Source organism: Sciurus carolinensis, chromosome 4 (assembly GCF_902686445.1).
Source record: "Sciurus carolinensis chromosome 4, mSciCar1.2, whole genome shotgun sequence".
Taxonomy (NCBI): Eukaryota; Metazoa; Chordata; class Mammalia; order Rodentia; family Sciuridae; genus Sciurus; species Sciurus carolinensis.
In genome coordinates this window covers 169,982,980-170,006,152 of record NC_062216.1, presented here as the reverse complement: position 1 = coordinate 170,006,152, position 23,173 = coordinate 169,982,980, and the positions used below count along the sequence as shown (strand labels likewise).

At 42.6% G+C, this 23,173-nt stretch overlaps 1 protein-coding gene across 1 annotated transcript in view; it reads right to left on the bottom strand.

Annotated features, from left to right (window-relative positions):
* The window catches only part of Mei1 (meiotic double-stranded break formation protein 1), a 77,741-nt gene that overhangs the window by 14,657 nt on the left and 39,911 nt on the right, over positions 1–23,173 (bottom strand). Inside the window, exons 12-20 of the mRNA XM_047550958.1 lie at positions 22,351–22,465; positions 21,455–21,546; positions 20,546–20,687; positions 19,098–19,209; positions 14,759–14,819; positions 13,718–13,815; positions 10,276–10,444; positions 8,900–9,047; positions 4,990–5,265 (exon numbers count right to left, since the gene is read on the bottom strand). Of these exons, the coding sequence (XP_047406914.1) occupies positions 4,990–5,265; positions 8,900–9,047; positions 10,276–10,444; positions 13,718–13,815; positions 14,759–14,819; positions 19,098–19,209; positions 20,546–20,687; positions 21,455–21,546; positions 22,351–22,465 (1,213 nt within the window). The remainder of the gene's footprint in view (positions 1–4,989; positions 5,266–8,899; positions 9,048–10,275; positions 10,445–13,717; positions 13,816–14,758; positions 14,820–19,097; positions 19,210–20,545; positions 20,688–21,454; positions 21,547–22,350; positions 22,466–23,173) is intronic.

Below are 23,173 nucleotides of genomic sequence, written 5' to 3'. Positions count from 1 at the left end.
CCTCACAATAGTTAGATGTCATGCCAATTTTTTGAATGAGGAAACTGGGGCAGATTAATTAGTTTGTCTATCAAGAAAGTAGTAGAGGGCTAGTGTGTGGCTCAGTGGCAGAGCATCTGCCTATCAAGTGTGAGGCACTGGGTTCCATCCTCAGCACCACATAACAAATAAAATAAAGGCATTTTGTTCATCTGCAACTTCAAAAAAATTTTTTTAAAAAAAGTAGTAGAGTTGTAAATTATACTACACATGAATTAATGAAAGGAAGGGATGAGATCTGCTTCACCTTTGTTGTCTGGTAGGGAGACAGAAAACATCTTCAGGAGGAGATCGCAAAATTGAAGAAAATCTAGATAATTTTATACAACTCTTTTACTTTACAAAGAATGAGACTAAAGTCTAGGGGAGGGGTGATTAGCCCAAGGTCAGGGGGCCCAAGGCCAAACCAGTTTCCTGGTCCCTGTTACAAGCCATCCCTGCCCCACTGTTACAGAGCTGGGTCCTCAGAAATCAGAGTTAATGAGCTGGGTGAAGTGGTGCACGCCTGTAATTCCAGAGACTGAGGAGCTAAGGCAGGAGGACTGCAAGTTTGAGGCTATCCTCAGCATCTCAGTGAGACCCTCAATAAGATCCTGCCTCAAAGTAAAAAAATAAAAAGGGCAGGAAGTGAAGAAATCTGAGTAAATGAATTTTATTTATTTATTTATTTATTTTAGAGAAAAGTCAGACAACACCCTTGTTTGTTAGCAGCAGCCATATGGTAGCTTTTTTTAAAAAAAAATTTTTAAGATGTTGATAGACCTTTATTTTATTCATTTATTTATATGTGGGGCTGAGAATCGAATCCAGTGCCTCACACATGCTAGGCAAGTGCTCTACCACTGAGTCACAAACCCACCCCGCTGAGTAAATGAATTTTAAAGGTCCAAAGGGAAAGAGACTACTTGGTTCTTAGTGGCCACAGTGAATGCTGGGGAAAGATGTGTACACCACCATACCACACAGGTCTGTGGGAAGGTGCTGGGTGGAACCATTGCCCACTGTGCAGTCTTTGCTGCCCACAGTTATCTAGAACTTTCTTGGGACTGGACCTACCAGGGTGAGTTGGCCAAGCAAGAAACAAATAGAACTTCTGTGACATCATTGTTTTTCACATCTAAACAACCTACATGAAGGACCACCCATTGATAACAGTGGCAATTAACAGCTTTGTTTTCAGCTGTTAATTACCCATCTCAAAAACAGAAATTGGTACCAACACATATTTTTAGACTCTTTTCCCCTCCTGTGGCTAGGAGCTGGGGAGAAATGGTATGAATTATATATTTGAACAGTCAACAGAGTTGTTCCTTACTGTTCTTTTTTACCACTGACATTTCTAGGATCTAATTTAGTGAAAAGTCATTAGCTTTGGGCTCCAGTCACGATTGTGACCCTTATTAGCTATATGGCATTTTCAATCAGCCTCTCTGAGATGAACATTCTTTATCTCATTCAGAGTCATAACCAGCGATTAATGGCTCACTGCCTGCAGTATGCCATGAGTGTTCCTCCAGACCACTTCCTTTATCCTCAAGTTATTTCCATTTTACATGGGAGAAAACTGAGGCCCAGAGAAGCCTCTATCTTCATGATTGATTTAGCTTTCCTTGTAAGAGTCAGCTTAGTGTATTGGAAAGAACATTAGGAGTAAAATCTGGGTTTAATATCAATTTTTTTCAGTACTGGGGAGTGAATTCATAAGAGCTGTACCACTGAGCTACATCCCCAAGAACTGTTTTATTTTTCATTTTGAAACAGGGTCTTACTAAGTTGCCCAGGCTGGCCTAGAACTTGCAATCCTCTGCCTCCGCCTCCTGAACAGCTCTGATTCCAGGTGTGCACCCCTGTGCCCTGCTAATTTCAACTCTTTTGACCATGGGAAATCTCTCTAAATGTACTTCTTCATCTGTTTAAAAAGAAATACATTTTATATGTATTGTATAAAAAATATTTATATTTTTATACATGCACATATATATAATCATTATCTCTCTCAGAGGATCTAAATTCTTTTGGGGGTCAGAGGGAAAGACTTTGATCTGTCCAGAGACAGTTCAATGGGTCAGGAAATATTTATAAGTGCTTATTATGTATGAGGAACTGACCTTGAATATGTCATCTGGCAAAGAAAACCTAATATCTTAGCTCTGTCCACTGATATTGTCCCTCGAGTCCCATCTTGCCCTCCTCCCCTATGTACTAAAGTTTTATTTTTAACCCATTCCTTCCAAGGAAGAATTTGGTCTAAAGCATGAGTATAGCCCCTGTCAAGTCAAAATATGTGTGACCTCACAAGACAATAGATCTCAGGGAAGGGAGAGCAAGATTTTAGTCTGAGTGGGGAGGTGTGTGTGTGTGTGTGTGTGTGTGTGTGTGAGAGGGAGAATATAGACAGATACAGGCAACTAAGGATGTAGAGTAATAGCATAAAGGTGTTATTGTCACCAAAGTAACTCCAATGAAGAAAATCACATTAGTTAATGAAAAGAGCATCAAAGGACCCCTAACTCCTCTCTATCAGGGTTGTGTGATCCTCCTTGGACTAAGGATACTGAGTGGGTAAAATGACATTGAGGGCAATGGTTCTAAATTGAGTGTCTCCCACACTGGCATCCTATAAGCAGTCTAGGACCTGTTACTAGCAATCTCTGACTAAATTCAAGTATAAAATGTACAAATAATTTAATTTTTAAAAATTATGTAAATTACAGACTGGGTATGGCAGTGCTATTCCAGAGTCCAAGGCAGGAGAATGTCAAGTTAGAGGCCAGCCTAAGCAACTTAGTGAGACCCTGTATCAAAATAAAAAATAAAGGCTGGGTGCAGTGGTGCGTGCCTGTAATCCCAGCAGCTCGGAAGGCTGAGGCAGGAAGATCACGAGTTCAAAGCCAGCCTCATCAACTTAGCGAGGCCCAGTAACTCAATGAGACCCTGTCTCTAAATAAAATATAAAAAGGGTTGGAGATGTGGCTCAGTGGTTGAGCACCCCTGTGTTCAATCCCTGGTACCAAAAAAATAAATTAATTAATAAACAAAAAATAAAAATAAAAAGGGCTGGGATCAGGTGTGGTGGCATCCTGTCATCTGAGCAACTTGGGAGGCTGAGGCAGGAGGATTGCAAGTCCAAGACCAGCCTCAGCCACTCAGTGAGACCTATCTCAAAAATCAAATTTACAAAGGCTGGGAATGTAGCTCAGTAATAGAGCAACCCTAGGTTCAATCTTCAGTACTACAAAAATGAAAAAAAATTTTTTCTTCCCACGTTTTTTATTGGTGCATTACAGTTGTACATAATTATGGAATTTATTGTTACATATTCACACATACACATAATATAACAATATAATTTGGCCAATATTCCCCAGAACTTCCTCTCTCTCTCCCTTTTTCCCACTACCTGGTCCCTCCTTTCCTTTACTGAGCTCCCTTTTTTATGAGAGTCCTACCCCCACCACCACCTTTCTTTTCCTTTTTCCTCTCTAGGGTTCACATATGAGAGAAAACATATGACCCTTGACTTTCTGAGTTTGGCTTATGTCACTAAACATAATGGTCTCAAGTTCCAGCTATTTTCCTGAAAATTACATAATTTCATTCTTCTTTATGGCTGAATAAAACTCCATTGTGTGTGTGTATGTGTGTATGTGGGTTTGTGTGTGTGTGCATATAAACACAAATGTAATACATATATATAATATTTTCTTTTTCCATTCTTTTGTTGATGGACACCTAGGCTGCTATCAACATGGGAACATATGTATCACTATAGTATGATGGCTTTAATTCTTTAGGATAAATACCAAGGAGTGGTATAGCTGAGTCACATGGTGGTTTCATGCCTAGTCTTCTGAGGAACCTCCATATTGATTTCCACAGTGATTATACTAATTTATAATCCTACCAACAATGTAAAAGCATTCCCTTTTGTCAACATCCTCTCCAGCAATTATTTTTGTTTGTATTCTTGATGATTGCCATTCTGACTGGTGTGAGATGAAATCTTAGTGTAGAGAAACAAAAAAAAAAATTTTAGCTGGGTGCAGTGGCACGTGCCTATAATCCCAGTAATTCAGGAGGCTAAGGCAGGAGGATCACAAGTTTGAAGCCAGGCTCAGCAACTTAGCAAGACCCTGTTCTCAAACAATAAAAAGAGCTGGCAGTGTTGGTCAGTGGTAAAATGCTTCTGGGTTCAATCCCCAGTACCCACCCTGCCAAATTAGAAAGGGCTGGGGGCTGGGGATATAGCCCAATGATAAAGCATCCCTGGGTTCAATCTTCAGTGCTGGGGAGGGGAATGTATCATACACACATATACATGTACACTACAGCAGTTATCTCTATAAAATTATTCTCATTAATTCATTTTTGAATGTATACTCTTGAGTGGAAGGAAAAACAGGTGGTGCTAAAGACAGTATGCTAAAAATTACATACAACAGGCAATTTGCCTTATCTAAAACTGATATACCTCATGGGGATTACAGTAACATCTTGCATCATAAAAACAAATGGGATTTCTGACAATTCTTGGTATGCTCAAGTGTGTTACACTTGTAATATTATCATACAAGTTGAGACATGGAGGAAAAGAGAACAACTCTGCCATCAGACATTTTGGTTTACATGCCCTCCTTTGACATTAAACCCTTATCAGAATCTGTTGGAGTGAGAGGACAAAGAAGTGAATGGAATGGTGACTGAGATCCACTTTTTATAGTTAAGTCCCCTGGGGAGTAAAGCAGCGTAGGCCTCTCAATGTGTAGACATCCATCAGACTTTGGAAAGGATTTGGATTTACCAACTCCAGGCACCCACAAGCAGAAAGAGACTCCCACTTGCATAGAGCAAAGAAAAGTCCAGAAGTGGGCAGAAGCAGCTCAGTAAACCAGTTCCCAGAGACAGAAGTCCCATCATTTCTGAATGCAGAAATGAATGAGTGTCACCTACCAGCAAAATGAGCAGGATGCTAGGGCTGCTTCTGAGCATCTGGAATAGGGCTGCTAAGCTGGAAGGAAGGGTGTTTTGCCCAGGAGAAGGGATATCATCCAGTTCCTCATAGCTGCTCTCTTCCCAAAAGAACCAAAGTTCCAGGATTCGATGCCCAAATCTACTCATCAGTTCTGGATATGAAAGGAAGAACCTGAGCAGAAGGGGATGGTGGGTGTAGACCAGGTGCAGGTCTGAGATTCCCTCCAGGAATTTTCTGATTGCAATGACCATAGCCTGGGGCAAAAGAAAGAAAGGCGCTAAATACACTTTTCAGAGGACCTGAGACCCCAACATAGCCAAAACATGACTGGGGAAAATGTACTGGCATCTCAGTATTGCAGCAGGTCTTCAGTTGCTCATCCAAGGCACTCTGGGGAGAAAACCCCACAGTGCTTACTTTATATCAGTGGCTCTCATGATATGTCTTCTGAGGATACAACATCACTTTTGTGGCATTCTTACCCAAAGTGCACAACCTAAATCTAATAATGAAGATACCTCACAAAAATCCAAACCAAGTCTTATGAAATGACTGTTCTTCATGTTTTGTGTGTGTGTGTTGTTGTTGTTTGTTTGTTTGTTTTTGTGCAGGAGATTGAATTCTGGGGCACTCTGCAACTGATTTACATTCCCAGACTTTTTTATTCAGATAGGGTTTCCCTAAGTTGCTGTGGGTCTTGCTAAGTTGCTGAGGCTGACCTTGAACTTGAGCTCCTCCTGTCTGGATCTCTTAAGTTGCTAGAATTACAAACATCCAGCCTATACTCAAAAAATGTCAAGGACATGCACTATTCCAAGGTGAAAAAGATTAAAGAAGAGACATGACAACTAAATGCAATGTAATTCCACACTGAATCTTGGACTAGGAAAAAATAGTTATAAAGAACATTATTGGAATAGAGAAATTTAGGGATTGAGTATGTAGCCCAGTGAATTTGATCCCCAGTACTACAAAAAAAAAAAAAAAAAAGGAAAAAGAAAAAGAATTTTGGTTATTGACTATAAATTAGCTAATAATATTACATCCAATGTTAAGTTTCCTGATTTTGATCACTGTACTGTGGTTTCAGATATATAAAAAAAGAAAGTGCTCATCTTAATAAATACATGTTGAAGTATTTAATGGATAATAAGGCATATCTAAACTCATCTGAAAATTATTTTCAAATGGTTCAGAAAAAAAGAATATGGGCATGAGATTGGAGGAAAAGAAAGAAAATGAAATGAGGCAAAATTATGAAAATTGGTGAATCTGAGTAATGAACATTCTTTGAACTATTCTTGCAACTTTTTTTTTCAGTACTAGGGTTGACCCCAGGTGTTCTACCACTTCCCCAGCTCTTTTTATTTTATTTTTTATTTTGAGACAAGGTTTTGCTAATGTTAGATATGAAAAATGAAAAATCCCAAAATAGTAAGGCCTGGGAAAAGGGAGTGAAAAAGAAAGCCATACATTGGTATCACTGATCCTTTCCCAATACATTCCTTCCCCGTGACAAAACAAACCCTGGGGAGAAGGTGTCTATCAAACCTAGAATGTCAGTCTCTGGGAAGAGACTTAAGCATTGATCTCTCCCAAAATAAATCTTTTCCAGATACTGACCATTGACCCTAGGCCCCCCATTGCCTAGTAAAAACAAAAAATCCAAATTAGTGCTCAAACTGACACATTCATTAATTAGTGAAACAGACCCCAAATTCCTGAGTGTCCAAACTAACGTGCTCACTGATTAAATCACCTCCCAGTATAACCCATATAAGCCCAGACTCCCCCTTTGACAGGTGGCTCATTTTCCACCAGGAGAGTGGTTCCACTGGAGGTGTAATCCTATTCCTGAATAAAAAGCTGAGATGATCCATGAAGTTTGTATATGGCCCACTCCTTTTGTGCTAACAGCTAAATTGCCCAGGCAAGTCTTAAACTTGTGATCCTCCTGCCTCAGCTTCTTGAGTCACTGGGATTATAGGTGTTACTACCACTTGCAACTTGTTTTAAGTGTGAAATTTTATCAAAACAAAGTCAAGGGGCTGGGGTTATGGTTCTGTGGTAGAGTGCTTGCCTAGCATGTGTAAGGCACTGGGTTCAATCCTCAGCACCATATATAAATAAGTAAAACAAAGGTCCATTGACAACTAAAAAAAAAAAAAAATCAATCCTAGTAGTTCGGGAGGAAGAGGCAGGAGGATCTCCAGTTCAAAGCCAGTCTCTCAACAAAAGTGAGGTGCTAAAGCAACTCAGTGAAATGCTGTCTCTAAATAAAATACAAAATAGGGCTGGTGATGTGGTTCAGAGGTCGAGTGCTTGTGAGTTCAATCCCTGGTACCAAAAAAAAAAAAGAAAAAAAAATCAATTATAGCCAGGAGCAGTGGCACATGCCTATAATCCCAGATACCTGGGAGGCTAAGACAGAGGATCACAAGTTTGAGTCCAGTCTGAGTAACTTAGCAAGACACTGTCTCACAATAAAAAATAAAATAAAAAGGGATGGGGATTAGCTCAGTGGTAGAGCACCCTTGAGTTCAACCCCAATACCTCTCTCTCTGTTTCACATGCATGCACACACACATACACACAAAGACTACTAGGTCTAGGTTGAATCATTAGGGCTAGATGCCTCCTTGAGTATGTTCCCACTGGCCAAAGATAGGACAACTTAAGCCTCAAAAGGATAGTAACTACACATGATTAAAACGCATCAAATATTTTAAATTCTCAAGTGTATAGTGATACTAAAAACACCTTTTAGTAACACCTTTTAGTACGACTTTTTAGTAACACTTTCTAAAATTATTTTTGGAAGATATTAAGCAACCAACTCTGTTCTTTTAAACTGGTAATTAAAGGGAAAGAATATGAACCGGGAATGTCACTCAGTGATAGTGTGCTTAGCATGAGTGAAGTTCTGGTTTGATCCCAGTACCAGAAAAATTTTTTAGATTTTTTAAAATAGAAGAATCAAGCATTAAACCTATGCTCCCTATATAATCTACCCCTCAGAATAACTATAAATAGTTGATGAAAGGAAGCTTTTTAAATACAAGTATTCCAATTAAAAATGAATAAAGAATGACAGAATCTTATCATTATCATTTGGCAATCCCTAGAAGTAATGGGTCTAAGCAATGATCACCAATGGCTGCAAGCATCACACAGAGAGGCAGCAGAATATCATATGCCCCGGCGTGCCACATTTGAAAGCCATGCCCCACACTCCAACTTACTGCTTCCATCCCAGTTAAACCAGGTCTGCTTATATCACATTTTCCCCAACAAATGTACTCAAAAAGAGGCAAAATTAACAGTCAATGGAGGAAGCATATTCTTAGGTTGAGACTGACTGAAAGGCATGGCCAATAGAAGCAATCTTCTATGAAACAAGTGATAGATAGATTGTGAGGAAACAGACCCACACAACTACAGTCACCACTAAAGTGTTCAAGATCTGCTTGATTAATAATGATCAGAAATCCACTTTGTTTGATAAACTGTTTCCAGAAGGAGGTACAATATCTGGCAGATCTTTCTTACACAAACCAGAGGTGGTACCAAAAGATACTTGGAGGTCAGTCAAGTCTGAGGTGGAGTCCTGGCTCCTGTGTGACTTAACTGTGTGCCCTAGAGAAAATTACATTCACCTTCCTTTCCATTTTCTTATTTATAAAATGGAAACAATCATCTCCACCTCCCAGGAGAGAATTAGCTAACTTACATAGGTTAAATAGGTGTCAGGACGCTCTTCCTCTCCACTTCCCTAACACCCCACTCTCTCCCTCTATGCCACCGCCGATACGTGTATTATCGGGTTTCCCAAAGAACTTTTGTGTAAAGAGGTGCAGGAGGAGAAGAACCAGGCATTCTGGACCATACCTCATCTAGTGCACTGTCCTTGTCCTGGCAGATTGCAATCAGATAAATGGAGGCTTTGAGGACCACTGGTGGGGGGTGCTCACCCTGGTCCTGCAGAGACAAGAGGAAGCTTTGCACAGCCACAAATAATTCTGCCTCTGAGACAAACCTGTTGACCAAGGAGAGCCTGAGTGAGAAAGGCAGAGATCCACGAGATCCAGACCAGTGGGTTCTCCCGTCCTCCCTGACCGCATCCTCCCTAAGCCCACTGCCCTGCCCTAGCATGCCCACTATGCTGCATGCACTTTCGAAGCACTGCCACACATACCACATCACACGGTCCTATGCCTTGTGCAAGGCTCTGTTAGGGGCCACAGACTCCTTACTCACACTTGGGAGGTTATGTGTCTTACTGTTAAAGAGAAGGGTGATACTTCTGGGGTTCAGAAGGCCTTGCTTTGGCAGGCTGCCAACTTCTCTCTTCTTATATTTAACATTAAACAGTGATGTGTTCAATGGGTTGTCTTCTGTAGTGGATGGGAAGGGGTATATGCTTATTCATACAAGGCAAATGGTAAGGGGAGAAGGGTGATGTTTTGTTTTGTTTTGTTTTTTGTTTTGTTTTGAGAAGGGGTCTTGCTACCTTGCCTAGGCTGGTCTCATACTCCTGGAGGCAAGTGATCTCCTGTCTCAGCCTCCCAAGTACTGGGACTACAAGCATATGCTGCAGTGCTGGCTTTGACTTAATGGACAAGGGTTTTACTTTGGAGGAATGGAAATGTCTTGGAACTAGGTGGGGTAGTGATTGAACAACACTGTGAGCATGCTATATGCCACTGATTGTTCCCTTTGAATGGATTTGATATTGTATAAATTTCACTTGGATAAATTATCTTCTTAAAATCTTAATACTAGTCACTTGCTTTTTAAAATTTGATAAATTAAATAGTAATTTTATTTATTTATTTATTTATCTATGGACACAATGCCTTTATTTTATTCATTTTTTTAATGTGGTGCTGCGGATCAAACCCAGTGCCTCTCACATGCTAGGTAAGCACTCTACCACTGAGCTAAACCCCAGCCCTGAATAGAAATTCTTAAAACAGAAGTAAACCATTGCAGGTTTTTTCTGCATAAGTAACACCCTCAAGGATACCAAAGAACACACATGAGCATTCTAAGCCTCTGTCTCTCAGCACCATGTCTACTGACCAATCTTAACCCCTTCCCAAGATATGAGCCTCTCAGGAATACAACCCATTTCTCACTATCCCTGTGTTCCAGTGTTCAGTTCTAAGCTTAAAGAGGACACTGTGCAAATATTCACTGAACTGAACTGAGCTGCAGACAAAAGTCCCAGGACCCACCACCAGCCACAAGCCCTGAGTACTGACCTGTCCTCATGGATGTAGGCCAGGTAGAAGAGGAGCAGGATGCAGTACTGTCTCTGGCGAGCAACTCCCTCCATATACTGGCGATCAGACAGGAAGGCAAGGCTTTCAGGGCTCCTGCTGCTTACCTGGGGCAACCCAAGCTGCAGGAGCTCAGACACTGCAGAGAGCTCTTCAAGGGAACAGGCAAGGGAAGGCCACACAGAGAACACAGGAGAACAGGTAATGAGCACATGGGAACTACTACATGCAGAATACTACAAATTAGAGGTTTCTCTTCTTTGATACAACTTTAAGCCTGCAGGAGAGATTAAAGTTCACATGTGGAAGGTCATGGATACATCTCAAAAATGCTACATGGGTTCATTCATTCATTTAACATACGATCACTGAGCAGATACTACAGACCAAGCTGTGAGACCCAGACCCTACCTCCAGGAGCTGGTGAAAAGAGATAATTAATTGCAGGGCAAGTGGTCAGTGCCATATGTCAGTGTGGAGGAGGGAGCACCTCAGATCACCTGGTGTGAGGAAGGCAAGCTCAAAGAGGAGGGAACTGTGGATGAACAGAAAACAGGCAGAGAGAAGAAAATCCAAGAGAGAGGAAGCAAGGTGTTTGGAGGATTGGACTTATGAGAGGACATATTTTGTTTCCCCACAGTGTGAATGGACAATAAGTGAAGAGACGAGGGTGTGAGGAGCAATGGAATTACATGATACAATTTTGGGGGGAGAGGTACCAAGGACTGAACACAGGGGCACTTAACCACTGAGCCACATCCCCAGTTCTTTCTATTTTTTACTTTAAGACAAGGTCTCACTGAGTTGCTTAGGGCCTTGATAAATTGCCAGAGGCTGGCCTTGAACTTGCAATCCTCCTGCCACAGCCTCCCAAATCGCTGAGATTACAGGCATGTGTCAATACACCAGGCTTATGTGATACAATTCACAGTTAGACTGTAAAAGACCTTGAATGTTGCTTAAAGAATTTGGATTTTATGCCAGGCTCAGTGACACATGCTTGTAATTCCAGCTATGTGGGAGGCTGAGGTGATCTTCCTGCCTTAGCCTCCTGGGTAGCTGAATTGCAGGCATACACCATAGTGCCCAGCACTATGGTTTTTGGTTTTTTACTTGTAGACAAACACAATACTTTTAAGTAATTAATTTTTGAGTTGTCAATGGATCTTTTATGTTATTTATTTGTATGTGATGCTGAGTATTGAGCCCAGGGCCTCACACATGCCAGGCAAGTGCTCTACCACTGAGCCACAACTTAAGCCACTATTTTATTTATTTATGTGGTGCTGAGGATGGAATCCAAGGCCTCACGCATGTGAGGTAAGTGCTCTACCACTGAGCTACAACCCCAGCCCCCTAGATTTCTTATAAACCCACTGCTCCATAAAACAAAGGATATTTTAATAGAAAAGAATAGAAAAGAGCCTCAGAACTTAAAATCTGAATAAAGTCAACTTTATGAAAAATTTACCATATCACCTTTATTTTCCATTTTACCATTTTACAGACTGTGGTGTGGGGATTGCAGTGGAAGGTCAGGAGAGATAAGATGCTAAAATTTGGCAGATAGATTCTTCCAGCATCAAATGCAGACTGGTTGGAGAATGAGAGCCTAGAAGCAGGAACTCAAGCTGGAGGTCAACTCAAATAGTCCTTCTTGCCAAGTTAGTAGACCCTGGGCAAGTGGAGGGGGAACACAGCAATTTGGTAGCAGAGTCAGATCAGGTCTCCTGATTCCAGGTTCAGTGTTTTTGTTCACCAAAGCAAACCATGATTAATATGGTAATAATGAAATGAATGTCCCTCAGCCTGGTGCATCCACCTGCCCTTTCTCCTGATCACATAAGAAAGAAGTAGTCTGCATGCCAGTGAGGTCTGCTGCTCTTCCTGGCACTCTAGAATCTGAGGAGCTGTGTGTGCAGGGGGCAGATTTGAGGAACTCCTCCTGTTTGGAGAAGCAAGGGAACTGTCAGCAGCTGTGTGGTTGGCTGTGGTAAGCACAAGACGCCTTTGGGATATCCTGCCAATATGTCTCAGGCTACCACAGCAGAGTCAAGGTGCTTTTCTCTCTGCAGATCAGACCACACCTGAACAGCCTGTTAGACCCTGCCATGAGAAGTGTAGGGTATGGTGCGGAAAGCAGAAGCCAAGCATGTTGGAAGTAATGGAAATGCTCACCTGGGTTCCTGTTTCTCTCATCGCAGTGTCTGAGAAAGATGAGAGAGGGAGATTTGGAGAGTAGTTAATGACCCAGAATCTGCATAAATGTATAAAGAGGAAATATGGCTGGGCATAGTGGCCCTACCTATAATCCCAACTACTTGGGGAGGCTGAGGCAGGAGGATCACAAGTTTGAGTCCAGCTTTGGCAACTCAGCAAGACCCTGTCTCTCGAAATAAAATAAAAGGGTTGGGGATATAGCTGGGGTAGGGTTGGGGTAGAACACTTGTCTAGCATGTGTGAGTCCCTGGGTTCCATTCACAGGATTGCCAAAAGAGAAAAGATGAAGAAAGGAAGAAAAAAAAAGAGAGACAAAATATATTAGGCTAGCAACAAGTCTAACCCACAAAGAAGGTATAGAATTTAAGTGAATGAATAAAACAATGATTAAATTATTTTATGTTATACTGAATGAGAAGTCTGGGATAGAGGAATTCCACAGGGCAGAGGACATATTGTCATCCTCCCTGTTTCCACAGCTGTACCTAGGCCTCCCCAGGCATGTGGTGGAAGCTCCACACCAGTTGTTCCTGCTGCCCGGATTCTGCACAGCCCTCCTGTACTTCCCTCAGACCCCTGCTCAATGTCGCCTTTCACAGAGGCCCCCCTATCGAGCCTGTGCTTCTTCCCACCCTCCGTCACCCTCTGCCCCTTTGTCCACTTCTTTTTCTTCCATAGCTCCTTATTATCCATCCCTGATATTGTACCTGTTTGTGTACTGCCTGCCTCTTTCACTACAGGGGAGCAGAACTTCTCCTCCCTGGCTCTTTTATCAGAACCTGGAATAGAGTCTGGCACACAATAGATGCTCAAGAAATATTTCATGAATGAATGAACACAGAAATAGATCAGGCTGTATATAGTGTAGGAAAGGCTGGACTCCATGGGTGAAGAAGCAGAGAGCAAGGGGCCTGGTGTTGCGATGTTGCAGAGATGGTTGGGAGGGAGAAATTGGACTTGATGATCTTTAGGGTCCTTTTCAACCTTTAGAATCTAAGGTTCCAGAGTCTTGGATCCCATTACTTACTGATTCATTATTTTACACCCCTAGGAATCAGCCTATAATTCCATCATTCCATAATTCCACAGTTCCTCTGGGCAGGAGATCTAATTACTGTACTGACATACTATGCAGCCAAACAGCAAGACATCTAGACTGCCAGACAGCCACAGATCTCTTGTGGGTTGAACCACAGCATCTCACCTTCTTGGGAAAGTGGTCCTGTCTTCTCTGGAGTTGAGAGAAGGTTGAGGCACATGCAGTAAAGGAAACTTGAAAACACCTGGTTCAGGGCTGAGTGACTTGCAGAAGGAAAAAGAACAAGAGATGACATGGCTACTTTGGCACATAAGCATCATCCCTGTCATGTACCTGACTACTGCTTTGTGCCAGAGCACAGTGACATTCTAACCATGGCCACAGCAGAGAAAGTCCTAAGGTGGATATGAAAAATAAACATGGAACCCACTGCTCACAGTTCTAACTTAGGCCCTTGGCCCATATAGGAAGTCACCAAAAATTAACTGAAAAAATAAATCAAGGTGGACTACTCAACTCCAATTTAATAAAACACAAACTGAACTATTTACCTGATCCAGGAAAGGGCTAGGAGTAGTAGAAAAGGAGGAAGCTATTGAAGCCAAGATAGGTAACCAAGGAATAATGCCAACTTGCAAGATTTTTTACTTTGAGTTCATATGGATCTCTACTGAATTTTGGGTGATCTATTCAGAGATATGGAAGGAGAGGTAGCCATGGCGTGTCCTCACTTTGAGGCTGGACAGCAACAAGTTAGTATTCCTAGTAAATACATGAAAAGGAAGGTTCTACAGAAGGCGGCTCTAGAAACCTAACAAGATAGATCCCAAGGCAATGGCCCCTACTTTGAATAAGGGAGTTTCCCCTCTGGAACTGCTGGGTTGGTAGCACTGAAACTTGATGGGTATGACATCCCTTCCCCTCTGAAGGCCTCCAGTTCCCCATTTAAATGACAGGTTAGACAAACAGTCTCTGAGAACTCTTCCAGTTTTGACATGATAGGTGCCCATCCATGGGTACCTGATAAGGACAAGATGAAATACAACCTGCAGAAGCACCAACAGCTCACACACCATTGCTGAGCGATGCTGACACTCTCAATACCACCAGGGTCCCATGACTAAAACACCAGCCAGGAACTTCTACTCATCCAGTCAAGGACTTTGACCCCCCCTGCCATCAAACTTTGTGTAGGGTTATACATACCTAGAACCACTGCAGAACCTGGCCTTAAGCTCCAGGGTCAGTCGTATGAAGGATGAAGAAGCTTAGGAGAAGTAGGAAGAAAGCAGAGAGCAGTTTAAACCAGGCTTATTACATGGACTCCTAAGTCTGGGTGATATCAAAGAGCACTGGTTCAGAGTCACAAAGACCAGGTTCAAAATATGCTCTGTCACTCTCTACTAAGATGGCTCTGGAAATGTTATTTAACTTCTCTGAGATTCCATTTGACATCTGTACCTCATAGCTCTTTATAAAGCTAATTTAAGATAAACAAACAAGTATAAAAAATGCTTGGCTCAGAGTAAGTTTGAATAAAGGTTTGTTTCCTTCCTTTCTGAATTATCTTCTACTACATTCTGGAAAGGCCCTAGGAAGGACACATCTTCTCCTCTATCCTTTCTCCCAGTTTTGTAAGAAACATGCAGTTTCAGATTCAGGAAGAAGAGGAGTCATTGCTTTTCCTTTATCTCTGAATTGCCTGTAGGAAGGGGACTGATTCTCAGACCAGAGATCTGACAGTAGCTTCTGCCTGAGCTGGTGACCCTGGCCTGGGCCCCTCCACTGCCTGGCTCTTCCCAGTCTACCTACTAAGGCTCTCTGTCAATACTGACCTCTGTCTTCCCCAATCCCCACTCCTGTAAACACAGAAGCCTAGATAGGAAGACATCAGGAGCTCCCACTTCATTAGCTCCAGGGTTGAGATCATCTGTATTTTAAGCTGAGGCTAAAGCACCTGGGCAGGGGATCAATTCCTTAGGGTTTTAGAGCAACTTTCTGGATGACAACTTAATCCATGACTCCCCCAGGGAGCAGGTACCCAGCTTGTCTTCTGGAAGGACTTGTCTTCTTGGCCCAGACTCTCGGGGGTCCCACAGTTTCTTCACCCTCCTACTCAAGGTCTCTGTCCCCTGTCTTGACCAGCAGTGCCTGTCTCCCTCTTCACTCTTGCAGGGTGGGTATCTGATCCTGTCCTACCTGGCCTTGTGCTATATGAATTTCCCTGTAGTTCTCACATCTTTTCCCTACATACCCTGCTTCCTACCACTGCCCCCTGAGACCCACACTTCAGCATCCTATCCAGTATGCCAGGATGAGATAGATCCTCCTGGATCTTGAAGTATGGTGGCAGGAACAATGTTGGAAGGAAAGAAAAGTAGTATATGTCAGTTGTCACAATGGCTGAGGGGTACATTTGTTCAGGAAATCTCCTTAAATCTTTTTTTTTTTTTTTTTTTGTTACTGGGGATTGAATCCAGAGTACTTTACCACTGAGCTACATCCCCAGACCTTCCTACTTCAGCCTCCCAAGTAGCTAGGACTACAGGTGTGCACTACTGTAAGTTAAATCTTTTAGTTATTTTTATCATCCAGTTCTAGCTGAAGATGTTGGAGGTAAGAAAATTAATTTGTTCCATGTCAATAAGCAAGAATTCCAACTCAAGAGCAAACACAGTCTTCCTACTGCTCTTCCTAACAACAGCTAATCAGTGTTTCCAATCTTGGGGGATAGAAAAACCCATTCCTAACTCCATGTTCCCCTCCATCACACCCCCATAGCCCATCAAGCTTATTAAAACAGTTGTCCATCTTGTCTCTGCTGCCTCACTTAACACTCATTCTCTGACCCAGGGCAGTGTAGCTTTTACCCCAACCACTCCAAGAAACTGCTCCAACCAAGGAGGCTGAGAGATTACATGATGTTAAATCCAATGGATGTTTTTCAAACCTTATCTTACTTGACCTCTGGAAAGTATCTGACGCTCCTGACTATTCCCTGGTTCACAAAACTCTCTTTACTTGGTTTCCCTAACATCATCTTTTTTTCTGGCTTCCTTCCTACCTCTCTAACTTTTCCTTCCCAGTGATTTTCAGAATCTCCTCCTCATCCTGACCACCAGATGCTGCTCTTGATTTTTATCTTGATCTCTTTTGTCTCAGTATGCACAATCGCCCCTGAAGAGTCTCACACGCTCCCCACTACAGGATCATCCCCACTGGGACAGAGTTCTACCTTGTTCACTGCTACATCCTCAGCCCTAGGATACTGTCTTGCATGTAGTTGGCACCCAGTAAATATTTGCCAAATGAATGAAAGGCTGAATTCAAAAAACATCTATAAAACCAGATCTCTTCCCTGCCTTCAATACAGTTGCCCACATCTCCACAGGAAAATCTCACAGGCATCTCACACATGCCCTGGCCCAGACTGAGCACAGGCTCTCCTGCATCCCACAATCAGATCTTCAGCCTGGTGTAGTGGTGTACACCCGTAATTCCAGTGTCTTGGAAGGCTGAGGCAGGAGGGTTCAAAGCCAGCTTCAGCAACTTAGCAGAGCCCTAAGCAACTCAGTAAGACCCTGTCTCAAAATAAAAAATAAAAGAGCTGGGGATACAGCTCAGTGGCAAAGCATCCCTGGGTTCAATTCCCAGTACAAAATAAATAAATAAATAAATAAATAAATAAATAAATAAATAAATCAGATCCTCCTCCAGTGAGTCACCTCCTGATAAAACACCACCATCTGCATGGGTGAGGCCCAGGGTTCAATCCCTAGCACCAGAAAAGAAACAACAACAAAACAAAGGAACAAAAAGCCACCCTATCCTGGCAGCCAGAAGCAAGGCATTCCTACTCTGGCTATTCCCTCTATCTCGCGTCTGACATTCATCCCCCAACACTACCTCAGTTCCTGCTGCCAACCCGTTAATGCAAGAGGCTGAGCCCCCACCTCCCACTTTGCCTCCCTCGAGGTCCACTGCCATGCGCACAGTACTGCTCAAGAAGGTCTTTCTAAAGCAAAAATCTAAGCATGTCCCTCCCCTTATTTAAGACGCAACAAAGTCTAAAGTCCAAATTCCTCACATGGCCAAGAAGGCCCTGCGTGAGTAGCCCAGGCTACCCCTCTGTGGTAGACCTGTCACACTTTCCACCACAAGGTAAAAAATAAAAGATAAGACGTGAAATGGTGATATTAAGAGACAGGCATGGGGTAGAGATTTAGAAATCATGCTTTAAAGACATATTCCCTGGGTTTGAAACCTGGGCATGCCACTTACAGTATGACCTTGGGCAAGTTACTTAACCTGAGAGTCCATCTGTTCATCAGCAGAACAGGGATAATGCCCAGTTCCTAGAGTTCTTCTGAGGACTAAAAGACTCAATATATGTAAAGTACTTAAAATAATGTGACACATAAAGAACTTAAAGGCTAATTAATAACACATACTAGTTACTTTTTAAAATTTTTTTAGTTTGTAGATGGACACAATAACTTTATTTTGTTTATTTATTTTCATGCAATGCTGAGAATCGAACCCAGTGCCTCACATATGCTAGGCAAGTGCTCTACCACTGAGCTACAACCTCAGCCCCTCTACTAATTGTTAATGATTAGTTATTATTACTATTGTTTTCTTCCCTCCTTCTGTTTGGTCATCTCCCTTTGCATTCTCACCATTGCCACCACTTTCTTTTCTTTTCTTTTCTTTTTTTTTTTTTTCAGTACAGGGAATTAAACCCAGGGTCTACCACTGAGCTACATCCCAGCCCTTTCTATTATATTTTGAAACAGGGTCTCAGGGTCTCATTAAGTTGCCCAGGCTGGTCTTGAATTTGTGATCTTCCTGCCTCAGCTTCCCAAGTAGTTGGGATTACAGGCCTGTGCCACTACGCCAAGCTCATTGTCACCACTTTCTAGAAAGGATGAAGGAGACTCTGATTCTTGAGTTTATTCTTCAGACTGAGGAAATTTAGGACAAAAACTGAAGAAACAGGAAAGGGAGGTCTATACTTGAGAAAGAAAAAATGACTAGTAAGAGAAGAAAAGAAAAGGGCCCAAGAAGGCCTGGAGAAGGCTGAAGGCATCAAAAGTCACTTGGCTCAATCTTAGGAAGGACTGTCAGTGGACAGCTTGAAAGCGGCTTTCACAGAGCGCTACTGCTCTCCTTGAAGACACTTGGAACTACGCAGGGACCTTTTTTAGTTGTCACAATAGGGGTGCTCTGGTGTTCAGTGATTAGGAGTCAGACAAACAACATGTGAAGTCCCAGGGATATGGAGTCTTGAGAGGAATGGGGAAGGGGGTGTATAGTAGGCACTGAGCTTCCTGGACTTCAGTAGAGAGAAGGATCAATAAATTGAACTACCTTAAATGGCTTTGACTGCTGCATATTTCCTCTCGATCAACACTGGACAGAGAATGAATATGTAGATATCGACAAATACATAAATGTCCATCCCACAGCGTATGCTCTGAGTACTCTGAGTAGCTACCTGCACTGCCTCCCTCCCTCCCAACTTCCACGTGGGCCTGTTGCCTACCGAGCTTCTTGGAAAACTTTTTCTTCATGTGGGGAACGATGATAAAGAGGCTATGCAGAATCGAGAGGAAAACTTCCATCAAGGCTGGGTGGGTGGCCTGTTCCAAGTGCCTCTGAAAGGACCAGAAGGGAGAACAAAGTACACCAGTCCTGAGCCTCTGAAGAAGGAAGAGCATCTGCAAAAACTGACATCAAATCTAGCAACAGCAGCCTAACCCCTTTCATCTGAAGGGCATAAGGAAAGCTATGGACTCTGAAGTCACAGACCTACACCGAAGGCCTAGGTCTGCCACTTAATAGGTTGTACCAGATACTTCACCTTCGGGGGGCCTCTCTCTGTTCACAAAATAGTGTTATGAAAATAACAAAAAATCCACTTCCCAGAAACAAATGTGAGCTAACATGTAAAAAGTGCTCTCTAGAGGTTGGGGCTGTGGCTCAGTGGTAGAGGGCTTGCCTAGCATGTGTCAGGAACTGGGTTTGATCCTCAGCATCACATAAAAATAAATAAATATATTGTGCCCATCTATAACTAAAAAATACATATTTTAAAAAAGTGTTCCCTAAACCATAGAGTGGCATTCATGTTTCTATTACTATAATAATAATAATAACAGCAATAATATGATAGTTTACAAACTACCTTCATTCATGTGGTTTACAAACTACTATCATTCATGTGATCCTTGAACAGAGCCATGAGGCAGCCTGACAGGTAGCTATGGATTAAGAGCAAAGAAACTTGGGTTCTAGTTCAAGTTCTGTACAGAGTTGCCCCTGTGTGCCCTGGGTCAGTCACCTCCTCCCCTCTCTGGGTATCAGTTTCTTATGTGTGAACAGCTAGGCTTCAGACGCGTTGTTCTTGTACACATTATTCCTTTAGTTTTTAAACCAAGTTTTAAAAAATATTATTATAAAAGTAATATGTGTTCCTTAAAGAAATGTATAAAATACAGAAAAGTAGAGAGCAGGAATAACATAATAATACTATCATGAGCTTCTAGGTCTAGCTCTATACTTCACAAATCTAGGCAAAGGAAAAACAGATGAGAAACTGACTTGAATTGCCCGTCTTGCTGGTAATGCATTACTATTAGCTTTCATGAACACAGCGGATTGGGGGTACCACTCAATGTTTACTTCAAGAAAAAGAAGCTCTTGCCCACAAAGTCAGGGGTACCTCCTTGCTGCCACCTACTGTTCCCAGTAGGTGTCTAGTAGGTGCCTGCCTTTTCCTGACTGACAGGAACTTCACAGGCTCACCAGATGCCCAAGCCTCCAGCAGGAGAGGACTCCAGGTGACCTCAGTCTACAGCTCTGGGTCCTACTCTTCCTACCATCTCAGTCTCAAGTCAGCTTCAAATGAAGCTCTTCAAGGCCAGGCCTGGCTTGCCCTCACATTCTTCTGTTCCCCAGGCTTCATGCAGCCTGTGGCTCAGGGGAACCCACCATCACCATAGGGATACACAGAGAGTCACAGGCATTGAGAAGAAATTCTGAGAAGTCCTCCAAGGTGTCTTCCTTCTTGGCACTGGGAGCTGTGAAGGGATTCTCCTGGGCAAAAGGCTCACCCTGGAATTCCATAGCCAACCTGAGAAATCAATATATAAGCATGTCTACTACCATAAGAGTTAGAAGCACCCTCCTGGCAGATACCTGAACTCAGGATCCAGGGAAAGTACCCCAACATTAGATCTGGGGAAAATTTAAGAGCTCTAAGTGACCAGGTTCTTGACTATCCCTGCAGCTTCCTGCTGCCCATTATACGTGACTCCTCTACCCCACTATGTGGACCTCCCGAGCATCTCACACTATGTGCTATTGCACATCTCTGCCTTTTCCTGTGCTATCTACCTGGAACACCTTCCCTATCTGGAATACCTTCCCTGAATTCTTGCCAACCTAACAAATTCCATTTACATACTAAAGCTGCCTCTTCCCCCAGAGACTGTAAGCTCCTTGCAGGCAGGAGTCATTCTGATTAATGCTTCCACCCGCTCTGGCTGGCATCAGGCCTGGCACACAGCAGATACAAGCAACACCTATTCATGTAAACTGTAATCAATGAACAGCTACAGTTCTAGGCCAGTTGGGGGAGGAAGGAATGTGACTGACACAATCTCATGGCACAGTAACAAAGGCTTCACCAGGAAGGAAATCTTGAAACATTCTAAGAAACTTCCTATCCTACCTATCTGTCAAACCTCCTCCACACACCCCCAGCCCCAGCCACTCTTCTCAGCATGCAGTAGAGCATCAGAAATCAAGTGTTTCTAGAACTTCGTCCTTTGAATCCCTCCCACCCCTAACCTCCCCTACCCTCTGTGCTATTGCCTCAGACCACAGAGTGTTCCTCACCTGCAGGCATTTCTAAATCCCTCCAGAGTGCTCAGGAGGAATTTTCCCCTTCGAAGAATGGCCTTCTCTGAATCTCTACTGCAGGAATGGCCCTGAGGTGAGAAGAGAGGAACCTATGGGTCAGGTAACCACTGTGGCCTAGTCTATGCATGCATGACCCCAGACCTCCTCTTTTTAAAGTGTAGTCTGCCATTCACATACACCTAACTTTCCAGGGGATCTTCACTATATCCTTACAAATCTAACAGTATCTCTATGAACACAGGGTTCATAGGAACAAAGGACAACAAAAAAGCCAACAGCCAGGCACAGTGGCATGTGCCTGTGACCCCAACTACTCTGAAGGCTAAGGCTGAAAGATCACAAGTTCAAGGCTAGCTTGGGCAACTGAGTGAGACCCTCTCTCAAAATAAAACATAAAAAGTGCTGCGAATGTAGCTCAATAGCAAAGCACCCCTGGGTTCAATTACCAGTATCAAGAGAAAAAAAAAAAAAAAGCCAACAATTATAATATAATGAACATTGGTCAGATTGCAAAAATTCTAACAAATCTAACCTTAAATAATTTTCTGAGCATGTTTCCATATCTGCTTGGAAGATATAAATAAACAAAATAGGTTTGGCTACAAAAACCCTGGTATTTACTAAGCAGGTTCAGGTACTTGTTAAATTTTGGATCCTTGTGGCTTCAGGGGTTTGTTTGATTTATAAAAATGGAGATAGTAACACTTAAACCTCACAGTACTGCCATTAGGGAAAAAAATAACATCTCATTATAGGTGTGTGCACATGAGAAAAAAACTATAAAATAGCAAAGATAAGGCAATGTACTAATTATCTTTCTAAGAACACATTGTAGCAGGAGCTTGAGAAGAAGAAGGCTTCAGTACACTGACCAGAAGCCTCCTATTCAATGGGGTCTGGGAAAACTCGGAGCAACGGCTCAACATGGCTTCCAGCAAGGCCCGCAGGGTCCGGTACTGCACAGGTGGGGCACTCTGATGGTCCTTCCTGCATCCAGAGAGAAAAAAGCAGGCTCAGGAGGAGGTAAGGAACTCCCAAGATCCCTCCAGGCTCTCGAGCCAAAGGAGACAATGTAGTGATTCAAAACATGGGGTCTTATCTGATAAAAGTCCTGGCCAAATCCTTTTGTAGCTGCATGACTGTGCACATTGCTACCCTCTCTACTCATCCGTTTCCTCATCTGTGAAATGAGGGTGAACAGTATTCTCCTCATAGAAAGATTCTGAGGATCAAATTAACTAACATATGTCAAACATTTAGCACAGTCTCAATGCATAGCAAGTTCTTACCAATACTAGTCACAGTTATTATTATTGTTATTGAGGACACAGTATTTTCTCACCTCAAAGGGCCTCCTGGTAAAAGCAACACTCCCGAGGACTCTTTAGAATGTGCATCAATGGATGCAATAGCCACTGCTATCAAGTAAGTGATAAGCTCTCCTGGGAAATCAGACCAACCTTATTCCTGGCAAAAGCCAGGATCGATAAGTATAAGTTATCAGGACCCAGATTATATTTCAGTATTTCTAGAGTTGAAACTCTGTAGAGGGAGAGGGAGCTTTTAGATATGGAAAATGAAAAGTCTCCAAGACAATGTGGACTGGGAAAAGGGAGTGAAAAAGAAGGCCGTACATGGACAGCCTTCATATCCCAAGACAAAGATTTTCCAGATGCCAACTGCAGACAGGAAGAA